Source organism: Cibotium barometz, chromosome 10 (assembly GCF_041138505.1).
Source record: "Cibotium barometz isolate CiBa-2024 chromosome 10, ASM4113850v1, whole genome shotgun sequence".
Classification (NCBI taxonomy): domain Eukaryota; kingdom Viridiplantae; phylum Streptophyta; class Polypodiopsida; order Cyatheales; family Cibotiaceae; genus Cibotium; species Cibotium barometz.
The window spans coordinates 36,280,783-36,295,293 of record NC_141055.1 but is presented as its reverse complement, the minus strand read 5'-3'; the positions used below and the strand labels follow the sequence as shown (position 1 = coordinate 36,295,293).

The window sequence follows — 14,511 nt, the reverse complement described above, 5'->3', positions numbered from 1 at the left end:
ACTCATCTCCACGGTCCTCTTCCCACAATCGCTCTTCTCACTTCTACATGCACGAAAGTCTTATGTTTTGCAAGTCCACTCTTCACACACATTGCACGGTATTTTTACACACACTCGGTGGCCCATCCTAAGTGCCATCCCTCATCGGACCCTAGTTTCCCCTCCTGACCTCGCACCTGGGCCCATATCCTTAGGGAGCTACCATCTTCACCCTCATCCCATCGACACTCCTCCCATCAACGACAATGCCACATGTACCCTCGCCACCATTGACCCCATCCATCACCCACCCGCCGTTGCAACCACTTCCTCAGGGATGCAACCTCCATCACCATCATCCTCTCCATCGCCATTGGCTTCGTATTCCCTTACCTCTCCAGCGACGGCCATTCCTCGACCATCCCCCATATCCACGTCCATGCCACCGCCGCCCTCATCATTGACAATTTCACCATCAACTACTTCCATGGCATCTTTGCCTCCGATTCTCCTTCCTTGGGCCCCTTCTTTTCCAGGTACTGACATCACACCACATTTCCTTATGCACTGTCCATCTTCACCCATGATTATCCTCGTCACCCCCACCTCCGTCACCTTCCACAACTATCTTGGAATCTCTTCCGACAGACATTCCTCCCACAGTTGTCCACCCCTTAGTTTGTCCCACCTCACCAATTTTTTCAAAGCCTACTCCGCCTATCACCACCTCGTCTCTTCAACTTGGCCCCACTCTCCCCCATAGATTTGAGTTACCTACTCCAGCCTCTACCACCCTTATCATCCCCTCCACCACCTTCTCTCTCGGTAGCACCACCTGTTCGAGCGAGCGCCACCTCCACCATTTTCTCCACCACCCCCCATGTTGGTCTATTTTTGAGCCTCCCACTCAGACAATTCCAACCACTCCCTCCAACCTGGCGAGCCTTCCTTCTGAGTGCTATCTCATGGCCGACACGTTGATGGAGGCCTCTCATCAGATCACTACCATCGGTCTCATCCACCAATGCATCTTGGGTGCCTTTAGCAACGCCAACCGGCACTTGCGTCGGTCTATTTATCTAGTAGAGAGGGTGCTTAGGAGGCTACAGCCCGAGCAGAGGAGGATACAGAGGAGGCCCGCCAAAAAATTTTGCAAGAGACCGAGAAGGAGCGAATGAAACAAGCCAAGTGCTTAGTGTAGGTTGAACTAGAGTCACTACTTCAACAAGTGGTCGAGTAGTACAAACCACTGACCCCACCTAAGCATATCCCACACCCTATTCTAGAGTCAATCATAAAACTAGCTAGGGAACCTCAGAGCATACCAAAGACCATAGCTGAACCCATGACCATTTTTAAGAAGCTAAAAAAAGAGCCAGTTTTGAAGCCTCTACCTATGGAACCAATCCAACCAAAATATTCATTGCTAGATGATGCAGTGATGTGAAGGAGGCCTCAGTGCAAGGAGTTAGACTTCAATGGGTCATTTAATCACCATAATATTTTAGCTGATGTGATAGGTGTGACAACTTTATTTCGATTCCATTAGAGGTACCAGCTCTTAGGGAAGGATCAATACACATTTCCTACACATTGGCAGGTCTGATGTGATAGGTGTGACGACTTCATTTTGACCCCATTTAGAGGCACTACCTCCTAGGGAAGTATTAGTGCGCATCTCCTACGCATTAGTAGGTCCAAGCCCACCTCTGAGTGAGTACAAGCCAAGTGAGCATGAATATCACATGAGGGACATAGGAGGCCTTACAGCCTTCTGTCCGAGTTCTAATAAGTTCTCTTTTACAAGGAAATTCTCAACTTTTGAGATACTTATCCGACTAGATGACCAGGAACCTATGACTAGGAACCTGAGAGCCCACTATCTAAACCTAAACAGAAGGAGAATGATCCATGCAACATTGAGCACTCTTCTTCCATACCCATGACAAAAGGACAACTAAAAATTCTCATGAACAAGTTGGGACACTACTTCGAAATTGATGAAATGAACATTGTGTTACCTGTCATTTTATAACGGCACAATTGTCTCTGTAATCTTGGATGGTGGTACTGGTGTCACCATAATCACCAAGGATTACTGGGAGACCTGGGGAAGCTAGGCACAAAGCCTTGTGGTCATGCTTTCCGACGGGAACACAGCCAAACCTTTGGGTAAGACTTTTGGGCTAAGCAACCACCACACATTCGTGGTGATGGATTTTAAAAGAAGAGGAACATGCACCATGATCCTTGTTATTAGAAGGCCTTACATGTGAGACACAAGGTTGGTTCACGATTGGGAAACCACCCTGGCTAGCCCCCCAAGGACAGTACAATGCCCAAGAAAATACTTGGCAATGACCATTTAGCTAAAAGCCTACCCATGAGAGGAGATATACTAAGTGGGAGCCCTAAATAACAAAGTTTTATCCACACTCTGATCCGCATTGGATCCCCATCAAGATGTTAGAAGCTCAAGGCTTCTTCAATGGAAACGCTTCTGTGTTTGGTTCCAAAGAACCTCGCATACCACCTCACCCCAACATCCCAAAAAGCGAGAGCCATGAATGCCAACTCAAGCTCAGCACCCCACATTCCGTGTTGGGTCCCAACTAGGCTATACAAGGCTTCTACGAAGAGAACCCCTATATTGGGATTCCAAAGTCAAGAAAACCCACACCACAAGCCTCTGCAACCACGCCATCAAATGTTAGGCCAAATATGGACAAGAGGCTAAAAGCCATGCCAACGATTCCAACTCCAAAGCTTAAGCAAGAATAGGGAGCAATGAGTTCCACCTCGACTCATGTGCCAATACCACTTTCAGAGAATTTGGAGGAGTCCATGGACAAGCAAAAAGAGGCACTACCTTGCCCATGTGTAGTTGTCTTACCCATCCATCTTCCCACCAAACAAGAGCCACCCATGGTGCCAAACCCCAAAAAAATATGTGCAAACACTTCCATGGCACCGTCATTGCCAAGCAACGCCAAGGCTCAAAAAGGTCACCCTGACCCCATAACGTTCATGTGCACCATGCTGGCAACCCCAACTCGCCAACTAGAACTCAAAAGATAAAGCACTATCAAGCGTGCTAGCAAATTTGGTAGTAGTAGTGATGACGTCAAGGCTTTTATCGTGGATAGACAAATCGACTCTCTGCCTTTGCTTAGTGAGCCCACATAATAAGCCAAAACCTTAAAACTCCATTGTACATATGTAACATAGCACTTCCTATTAATTATACATACATATATACCCGAGAATAATTAAAAACCCATAAGAAAATTAAAAACGTGCACACACAACACCTATGCACACACACTACATGTATGTGCAAACAACACATACACGCACCCATGCTCATACACACACATACACACGTATGCATGTACGTGCACATGCATAAAAATCTTACAAAAAACAGGCTTGTGTCTGCCATGTGGCAATGCAAGAACATGGTGCCACCTGGCACCAAGTTCCATATCATCAAACAAAACTTTTAAGAAAGGGTTGTGTACCACATAGCAACACATGCCCATGGTGCCATGTGGAATTGGTGGGTGCCACATCATCTAAAAAAAGTAGGGTTGTGTGTGTCACACCACATGGCAACGCACGCCCATGATGCCACATGGCACCAACTGCCGGATGCCACATTATCAAAAAAAATCTTAGGGTTATGTGTGCCACATGGCGATGTAGGCCAATGATGCCACATAAATCTTAGGGTTGTGTATGCCACATGGCAACATAGGCCAACGATGCCACATGGCACCAAGTACCATATCATCACACAAAAAAGACTTAAGGTTACGTGTGTGACATGGCAATGCATCTACAATGCCACATCATCAAGGCGTAAAACATTCCTCCAACCATGCTAAAATCAAGTGAGATAGAGATGTCCCAGTGGTCATGCCAAAGCACATGCCACAATCGGGCAATCTAAAATTTCACCTCAAAGCTGCACAAGCTTTATAATGCTTCATTTGTTTCCATCGCCATCACTGTGCTTCAAGCAAACGGGCTCAGTAGCCACCAACTTTTCAAATAGATACTCAAGCAACATGCAGCTCCATTTAGCCATGTCCAACAAGCCCCCATAGCTCGTCGCTTAGCCAATGTACATGCCATATTGGGTGTTCTAAATTCTTTAATTCTCATGAATAGCCCAACCTCATTCATACTTGCCTTATCAACCAGCCTTTTTACACATCAACACTCAATTCCCCTATCTGAAACTATGTGTATTACTTGAAGAAAGCAATATGTTGAAGTTTTCATCGAAATGAGCTTCTACACAGGCACACCTTTTGCCTCACACACACGAGCTCTCTATCCAGTACACATCAATAGACATTGATATCTCAAGTGCTTGCATTATGCCTCATCATCAACCACCCTCCAAAATACATTTATGGATAGGGGGACCATAACAGATGCAAGCCTAGCCCATGGTACGATCCATCGCTTGGACTTTCCTCAAATCAGCAAGAACCTTCCATAGCCTCTTCTTCGGTCCCACCACCCATTGATCCACATTGCCTCTATGTCAAATGCTCATTAACGCCGAGCCTCTCGAGCCATAGAGACCTCTTAGCTTCATTGCAGCTATGGGTCAAGTTTGCTCCCATGCATCAACCATCTAATGATCTTGACTTCCCAAGAAAAGGGATGTCGAATGAAAGCAGTAAAGAGAGTCAAAGAAAGCAGTAAGTTGGGCAATCTTCCAGTTCGGAGAAGCACACCCACTATAGACATCACAATTTTGTTTCCACATCTCGCACCTCACGGTATGTATGTACACATGCACCTGCAACTAACGTCAACACCAATCCTCCAGGAACATCTCTAGATGGGAAAACCATGGGTGACAAGCGTAAGCCTAGCCCCTGGTACGACCCATCCCTTGGACCCTTCACCTTGCAAGTATCTCAAAAGAGTTTCAATGCATACAACTTTTGCTTCGACTCTAATTCAACACCAACACCACCTCGCCCTAGCCGACGTATTCACCACCACGAAGAAGCCTAATCTCTAGCATCACGCTACGAGCTCGCAATATAATATCATGTCACACGTCAAGAAGATTCAGACCACCATCTACCCATATAAATCATTCCATGGTGGTCCTGGCTCTCATTCAAGTGTGGACTACTTAAACCAACTACTTAATATTGAAAGATCCCAAACATTTCCACAACAAAAGAAGACCTCACATGAAGAACTTCTACATCGTGTATAATCTTAATGTTACCACAACAAGATGCCTACCACTAAGGCTACCCAAAGCTTCTCACCAATATGTCTTCCATGTATGAATCGGTTCCCAATGATACCACTTTAACTTGCATGCCAACTTCATGACGTATCATGAACCATCCACACCTTTCTATCCCGACAATTACTTCACCACCGATTTGGACGACATGAGGAAATGACCACCATTAGGAAGGAAAGTATATTAACCACTTTGTAAGTTAACCTAGTTTCACTCACCCGACCTCCTATCGTAAAGCACTTTGCCATCTTACCCGCTCGAATAGGCATTTATTTTTTGTAAGACAACGTAACATATAAAGTGACCTTCCCTTGACCTTAATGTCAAATAGTGAAATTCTAAGGACCATGTGTACATACTTGCATAAGACTAGTCATAAGGGACGGACCATTTTTAAGTTTGGCCGACTTAGTGTAAAAAGTAGTCATTTACATGCAAGTCATTTTTAATAATAAGCAATACACAATTGTTCTCTTGTGATAGAATACTTGTGAGCTCTTCTCTTCTCTCTTCTTGCTTGCATGTATGCTATTGAATCTTGCTTGCTTGATGAATGCATGCTAGACAGGATTGTTTATAGGTTTCCTTGTTGCGTTAGCTTCCTCTTCTTCCCCCACCTTTTGTGAGAAGAAACCACCGGAAAGAGGGACCTCTTTTTTCCTCCATCTAAGCATAGAGAGCACTTCCTTCACCCCATCGACAAGAAGCATTCCAATGTGAGAACATAGTAAAGATGCGACAGATAAGCAACCCTACCACACCCATATCAAGAAGCTGCAAGTACAACTTTAAGGCAAGGCCCAATGACACATGCTTTAGCGAGACTAAGGTAACAACTTAAACGTGAATATTTATCAAATTATTTATAGTTTATAATCAATACTTCTTATACTACATAATTTTAGGTGGTGACGTTAATCACGTTCACTAATTCTTTAAATTTATTCCATCTACCTTTCGAGTACTAAGAATCACTAGCAATCATGAATACCACCAACAAGGCTAAAACAAAACTTTATTGATAACTATGGCTTGTGCCTTACTAGTGTTGTGGCTCAAGAACATACCTCACTTCCTACCTAGCTCACTACTACTCCCTTGGTACATCCTCCCCATCCCCCTCTCTCCACTCGTACTCTCCCCTTATCGTATAAATGTGACGCCCTCCCCTTCTCCTATAGCTCTCTTTCCTACCAATCACGCTCACTACTACTACTCCCTTAGCACATCCTCCCCATCCCCCTCTCCACTCATACTCACCTTAAAGATAGATTCCATCTCCTAACTTGCCTAGCAAGCCTTACAAAAATCCTTTTCACAATGTTATCTTAAAGTTTTGTGCAATTGAACATCCTAGGTGCTTTTTCCCTTTGAAACAAATTATCAGGACCAATTATGTAAAACATTAGAACCACATTACACTTGCACAGTTTAATACACTTTATAAACATTTCAAACACATCATCAATAGAAGTATTCTATAAATTATATCTTACCACTGCATCCAAACCTGCTATCTACCGAGAGATAAGCACAGGTCCTCTAGACAGCCAGACGCCACCATCCCCAAAGACCTAGACCTTCCATCCACTATCTGCAGATCTGTTACTTGTTTCAACAAAGCAGCACCGACACAGGTATTGGATGCTGAGGCCATGCACTCCATGTGGAGGATGACACGTAGGCACATTAGGTTCTTTTGTTGCCTAATCTACCACTCACAGGGCCTACATAGTGCATAGGCCCTGTTATTCTTTCAAGTTACTATGTAAGCTCTGTTACTCTTTCTGCAGCTAATTTGTACTTTTTTATGTAGTCTCTACTCTCTTTTATGTTGTCTTAACGTCCAGTTTGTTTATTCACAGTTCACATGGAACATTTTTTGGTCTCATACACCCTTCAGCTCGGTCTCTCTCTCTCTCTCAAACAGCTATAGAGTTTTGGTGAATGTATCTAATCCTTGGCACCACAGCTCTTCTAGCTGATTAGTAAGCTTTTTCTCTTTATTTGAGCATTTTCTTTTCTTTAGCTAAACCACAGATTGGTCTAGAGACCCCTATGGTCTTGATGTTATGTAATTTTCTTCTTTCTGCAAAATAAATGCGAGTTCAAGTTTACAAAAACCAATATGGTAGAGGCTCCACTTAACTCATCAGTGGCTCCCTGAGAAAGTCCTCACCAAAAAAACAAGACTGCTTTGATATTCATGGTCTCTAATATTTGAAAATGCATTGTAAAGAAAAACCACATAAATCAAGAAAACAGATGGACATGAAGATAAGCTCCCTTTCATCTTCCCCCTTCAACAAAACTTATTGTCCACAAAAGTGTGGAAATACAAGGCCCTGATCTTATTCAGTCCACCAAAGTTAACTTACCAAACCATAGTCTAAACTGAAAAGTCTTTACGTGCATTCAAAAATTTATCAAGTCTTCCTTAATCAGGCCAAACCACGAGTACAAAGGAGCAACACACAGCTATGTTCCAAGATGACATTTTAGGCTACTAGATCAGCATTAACCTCATTAGAGCTGAGGTTATCATTTACAGCAACCACCACATACCATCTCTCTCTCTCTCTCTCTCTCTCTCTCTCTCTCTCTCTCTCTCTCTCTCTCTCTCTCTCTCCTAACACTACAAGTATCCCTGTGTGCACGCGCGCACAAATTTTACATGCCACTCACGCTCCCACTTTTCCACAAGCCTCATTGTGTAACATTTTGCACAATATATATGCACAGAGATAGGCTTCGGCCCCTTGGCAAATATGGTATTAGGTTCCTGCAAAGTAAATCCCTTAATAATGGATTTTTGGGTAACAACCAACCTTTAAGAATCTTCTCGCAAAGGTTGGTGAACATCATTTTGACTATCCAGGGGCATATACTGGGCCATGATGGCACGAATCTCAGAGTCCATGTATGACTGCACAAGAAACCAACCCCCAGTTAAAATTAGTACGTATGCGTTTCTTCTAGGCTCGAAGCACCTCAGGGCTGCAATACTCACCCGAATCCTGTGTTTGTAAATGGCGTATCCTCCCACACATAATCCTGCAATACCTGCCAAGACTATAATTGCCACCACCCAACTGATCCTTCCCGAACCCTTTCCTGTTGACCATGTATAGGTGATTATCAGTACTCAATTAGCTTGCAATTTTGTCATGCTGCCCTAAAACTTTGTCAATTCTACTCTGCATAGCACATGATTCTTTAAACCGTGATTTGGTTAACTACCTTACACTACATCTGGTGTTGTGGGCTAGGTGCATAGGTTCTGAGAAGCCTAGCTTGCTGCAAAATTAGGTTAGTTAAATATAGGTCTGCTCATAATGGGGGAGGTATTTACAACCCCAGCATCACAAGGATCCTGCCGTAAGAGTAGATCATGACACACCCCTCTGATATGTACTACCTTTGTGGCAATAACCAGCCAGTGGAAAAGATGCTCGAACTGAGTGCTTGGCAATGATAATTTCATACTTCATCATTATACTGTGTTCATAACCATTCGAAGGCACACTGAGCTGTGGCTCATGGATCTAGTCCTAAAGCTTGGTGGTGGCAATTCGTGGAAGCAGTGGATGGTATGAATGTGGCAGCTCTAAAAATGAGTGGTCATTTAAACACCCCTACATTATCATAAATTCTCATTCTGCACTATGGGTAGTTAATCATAAATTAATGATTGTATCCTAGAGCTAATCAGGGGCATACCAATGCATGCATCTTGCTCTTTCATGTAAAGGAGGGCGCCTTTGCACGAGCAGTCATATCCACCCCATTTGTTTTTACAGCTGCAATCAGCACACTGGCAAGCAGTCCTCTCCTTGCATTCATCAATATCTGGGACAACTCTAAAAACTTTAAGATATTGTGATTGTAAAAATTTAAAAAAACACTTTCGCACGTCACACAGAAAATACCTTCAAACTTTTCTCTTGAAAATTTTATAATTAGTAAACATGCATACGTACATGCACACACTACATGCGCACGCATGTGTGCATGTGTGTCAGGGTTTGAAAACAAGCCCCCTGCTGGGCAGAATGGTGAGATACCTACTCAGACAAAGGCCTGAGTGGCTATCATTGGCGAGTAGCCTGGTGGTGTGGGATATTGGCTGCCAGGGTGAAACCTTGGTTCAAATCTCCCCAGCCTAAATTCGTTCCATGCATGTTGTGCCTATTACTAAAAAAATTCATACTCCCCCAAAAAAGAAAAAAACAGAAATACCTTCACAGTACTTTTTACCATCCCCACGAAAACCAGGAGGGCAATCACAGCCTTTCAAATGGGATGACTGGAATTAAAACCATAAAAATGATCAGACAAAATTAAAATTATTTCTAGGCATGTAAAGAGGGGTAAAAAATCACAGGGCATGAAGGTGAATTCCAAATCGTTACTTGGCATGCAGAGAATGTTTGCCCATCTTTAGTCTCCGTCCAGCAACCTCCATTATTTATTTTGCATCGTCCTGGTCCTACAGCTGAAATAGCACAAGTGATACATCAGCTCTCAGCTTGATGAAATGCCCTCATCCATAGACAAATGCCATTAAAGCTATCTAGTGATGCACACACAGCACATGATGATCAACATGTCCTCCGTAAGAAGGCAAGATGTGATGTAATCTCAACAGTATGTATTTGAAAAGAAACAACACACTAGAAAAAAAAGCACCCAACTGCATATTGACAAAAAAGAACTTGCCTTCACAATAGGTGTAGCCATCGCCCTGAAACTGGACACCCTGAACAGTAGGACATTCGCAAATACGCCCCCTAAAAGTATCCTGTTGACAAAATGCGTGTTCATATGCCTCTCAAAACTACAAAATTTCCATCACTCTTAAATCAAATATCTCAGTGACATTCCCATTACCTTACACGCAGTCGCATTTGCTTCTTTACTTCCCCAGCATCCACCGTTGTTAGTCAAACATTCATTTGTTTCCATATCTGCACAGAAAGCAAAGTAAAACAATTATGTTAACTCCAATCTTCTACATGCAGCATACCTTCACTCGGGAACAGCTACAAGAATACATACCATCACTCAAGCACAAAGAAGGCTCAGTGCCTTCTTTGAAGCCAGCACAAACTGCTTTCAAAACTGCCCCCTTGTCAAGCTTTCCTGTCACAATACAAAGATTTCAGAACTCTGAAAGGAAAAATAACCAACCTGAATGCATCAGCAAACGCTACAATTATAGAATTTCGGGGCTTGCTGACAAGATTGACCTCGGTATTGCCTGTTGTTGATGATAAGCGTGGGCAGAATTGTGACATCACCACGTGTCCCTTGCCCAACCTGGTCAAAAAAGAAAGAAAAAGGTTAATTAATCCCTCTTGTCCTTTAGCTCCCTATTACCAGCTAGAGAATAAAAGAAGTAAACTTTCTCCAAAGACCATAATCCAATCACATGTCAAGAGAATACATTCGCAATGCCAACACAGCCACCACCAGCTGAACAAAAGCATAAGCACCATGTTGCAATACGTTCCAGACAAGCACATGGGGAACACAGTCAAACCCTTATCTGAACCATAACAAAAGCACGTGCAATAGCAGTCAAACCTCTACAACAAAGGCAGTATGCTGGATGTAAACTATATCTTTGTTTTCACAGAACCAAAGTAGGTTGATGCTCCCAGAAAACTTTTGCTCCAAATATGCTCTACCAAATGTGCACAGGAGAAAAAGGCAGCTAGAACTACCCATACAAACCTGTGCATCTTGTTCAGATTTCAACAAGGGATTGTTGGAGTCTGCATCAGGATTCCCCATGCAGTCGCGAACTTTCTCTACTGAAATCCCTGATAGAGCATATAATCGTGGTGAAAATCAGAGTCTAGCTCTCAGGAACCCTTATAAAAGGTGAAGTTGAATTAATGAACTAGGGAAAATACTTGCCTAGTGAATCTATGACCTTCTCGGCGCACTCTTTGTTGTACTTCTGTTCCTTCATTGGACACCTTATATGAAAATCAGTAACATAATCCCACCACACCCACGGCTTACTAGAATCATTGGCAACTTTGTAGACACAAAGCTGCCTCAAATTCTCTGAAACTACATCTTTTCCTTCATAGCCCTTTGTGAAATCTTGCTCAGGATCAGGAGCACAATATCTGCCATGGTTGATGCATTGTGACTTACACTGCTTACTCTTGACAAATGCATCAGGGCAATACCAGGTAATATAATGTGGTGTGAATGAAGTATAGCCCCCCTTCTCAAGAAGTTGTGCTGCACCCTTGAAGCTTTTCACAAATTCCACCTGGGCATCACACTTTGCCCCACATTCATCATTACTGCTCGTCCAAAACTCGTATTCCACCTTCTCATCAGGATGGGGCAATGATTCTGACCAATCCAACTTCACAGTTACAGTTTGCTTCTTAACCAACTCTGCCTTCAGCTTGTCCCCAAAAGTTTTCTCAATCAAGGCAGACGGAATTGTGATATTTTTCAGGTATTCAGCTGCTTCCTTATCTTCCTGGGGAGAATCCATTGTAATCAGAGGCTCAACTCGATCATCTGCAACCAACACAGAAGCTGCACCTGCATTCTGGGCATTCCAGACTTTCAATGCAAAGTAGCAGCCTGTAAAGTTGCTGGTTAGGTAACTTGTGAGTTGTACCTATCTAAACCAGTGAAAATCTGTACAAGGTGTCTAAAAACATTCAGTATGCCAGTAAAATAACTGAACCCATACAAATTCTGAAAATCCTAAGGGAAAAGTATGTTTAGAATGATACCTTCTTCTTGATACATATATTCAAAATGAGTCAATTCAAGTCAACATACACCATAGTTAAAAAACCTTGAGTAAAACATGTGACATCTCAAATGTCCATTGATGAATCAGGATGACACATGAAAATAAAATGGTGCAGCATGACCAGGGTGTTAAGATGACTATATGAAACTATGGACGTCCATGGACAAAGAGTACAGCACCCCTTATCATGTCATCAACTGTCACAAAGCCTCATACTATAAATTCCATGGTTCATATGTGCATCAGCATCCCTTACCATGCCATCAGTCTAATCAACTCCAACATGCATTTCCTACACTAAGCTACATGATCGTCTAATCATGTCATCCGACCTCTCACATAACTCCGCGTATACTGAATGACGCGCCTGAAACAGTGTAATCGATGGATTTAGGTAGCTTCAGATCAGCAGCTTTATTAGCCACTGACCACCAGTTCATGTCAGAAACTCTACATTTATCATCAAAGGTGATACTCTAGTTCACAGCAGATGATCTGGCATTTACTGAGAAAGGGTACCCTGGAAGGCCTTGGGAAAGGCAGCCAAGAAGGTTTCCCTTGTTAATCCTTCTTAACTCATTCTTCACCAAAAACTCAAGGTATGTTCATGTTCCCCCGATTCTAATTTTAAAAAACACCAAGGAAAGAGTTTGGAAAGAAATCTTGGCTTGTATGTTTCAATAAAATTCGCGTCAACATCTGCTCTCCAAAACCACCATGGCACATGCACTTCAACTATAGTTTCACAGAACAGCGTTTAGAACGATCGATAGTTATACATAACAGTTGTTACAGCGTACCTCCACGATCGAGTAAGGCAACGGTTGGGTTCGCTTTAGGGCTGGTGCGCTGGAATGAAGTGTCGAAGGCCTTACATCCATCAGCGCCCTTCTCAGGAACCTTCACGTCGAGGATCATGGAGCCTCCATAGTCAGGAGCCCCGAAGTTGCCAATGGCACTATCATGCTTCCCAGTGATGGATTCTGGGGCAAGAACCGAAATACTGTTCTTCTCCACAACGAACCGACCAACAACAGATACCATAAGAAGGGAAAAAAGCAGCAAAACCCCTGAGGGTTTGTGCTTGATGGTTCTTGCCATGGCCGTACACTCCTGCGGCAAGAATTTAGGGTTTTCAAGCGGCACTGTCTGCGGGAAAAGATTAAGATTTCCTTCCAACAATTACGGTTCCCTCTTCAAAAGTTAAGGGTTTCTCTCTTCGACGAGTAGGGTTTCTCTCCTTAGAAGTGAGGGCTTCTCAGCACAAGTTCGTGTCTCAGAGTCGCAAGGTAAAACTGCTGCAGAGAGAGAGGTAAGCGCCCTCACGGCATCAAAGAAATGCAAGGAAGCGAAGCAAACCTGCTGCGTAGAGTAGAGCTATAAAAGAAGTGAGCTTTCTGCAGGGGGGCTGCACAGTGAAGAACTCGTGTTTCTCATTTGTTTCCTGCTCTTGAACGAGCCTCGGACGCCGCGCGAGGGCACGATCCCCAGCACAGCAGCAGCAGCAGAGTGGCTTCCAAGGCAAGACAAAAAGCATGCGATGCAGCAAGCAAGAATCGCATGGGGGGGGTATTTGGGGGCCCTACAGTGAGCAGTGAGATTTTACACGCCCGTGACCCGCCCATTTAGTTTACCTCACATCAGGCGTCTGGCTTATTATACGTAACTAGTATTGGACCCGCGCGTTGTTGCGGAGGCAGGTAGAGTTCCAGAAAAAATAGGCTCAGTTTCTCCAATAGGTCATGTTTTAAGTAAACACAACTAGTATTGCACCCGCGCATTGCTGTGGCCGACCAAGGTTCCAGAAAAGAACTATTCCCTCTCTACAACCATCTCTTTCTCTCTCTCTCTCACACACACACACATGCACATGCACATGCACATGACCCTCTCCCTCTCTCTGTCACGTACACACACTCTCAAATAATGAAACTCTCTCTCTCTCTCTCTCACATGCACACACATATACACACCTGCTCTCTCTCTCTCACACACGCACACACACACACACACTTCCTCTCTCTTCTTACACTCTCCCACACATAGAAGCTCTCTCTCTCTCTCTCTCTCTCTCTCTCTTTCAATCTCTCTCTTTCTCTCTCTTACTCTCTCTCTCACGCACACATACACATATGTAAATATATAGTATATACAATATTATGTTTTAGATACATAAACCTATACATAGACACATATACTTATACATATATACATGTATTTAAAAATATAAATACAAACATCGACATAATTTAATTAATTTTGATTAAATTTTAATGTGCGGAGATGGGTGATAAGTTGTGGTCACTTTTAAATATATAGAATGTATGTATATATAAATGTAAATAAAAACACACACACACATAAACATATATGTTTTCTATTTAATTTTATTTTATTAAAAGATACTTTTTATTCTCTATCTCTCACTCTCTTTCTCTCTCTTTTCACCCTCCCT

General features: G+C 43.1%; 1 protein-coding gene across 1 annotated transcript; it reads right to left on the bottom strand.

The window, feature by feature from the left end:
- Positions 1-7,653: 7,653 nt before the first annotated feature.
- On the bottom strand, positions 7,654-13,833 carry LOC147634849 (vacuolar-sorting receptor 1-like). Its single transcript, XM_086804036.1, has 12 exons — positions 12,857-13,833; positions 11,186-11,878; positions 11,000-11,088; positions 10,513-10,582; positions 10,322-10,405; positions 10,154-10,230; positions 9,983-10,064; positions 9,676-9,758; positions 9,503-9,569; positions 8,984-9,112; positions 8,274-8,377; positions 7,654-8,189 (listed from the first exon to the last, which is right to left on the bottom strand). The coding sequence occupies exons 1-12, from the start codon at positions 13,155-13,157 to the stop codon at positions 8,094-8,096; spliced, it is 1,875 nt and encodes a 624-aa protein (XP_086660162.1). The 5' UTR covers positions 13,158-13,833; the 3' UTR covers positions 7,654-8,093.
- Between the last annotated feature and the right edge of the window lie 678 nt (positions 13,834-14,511).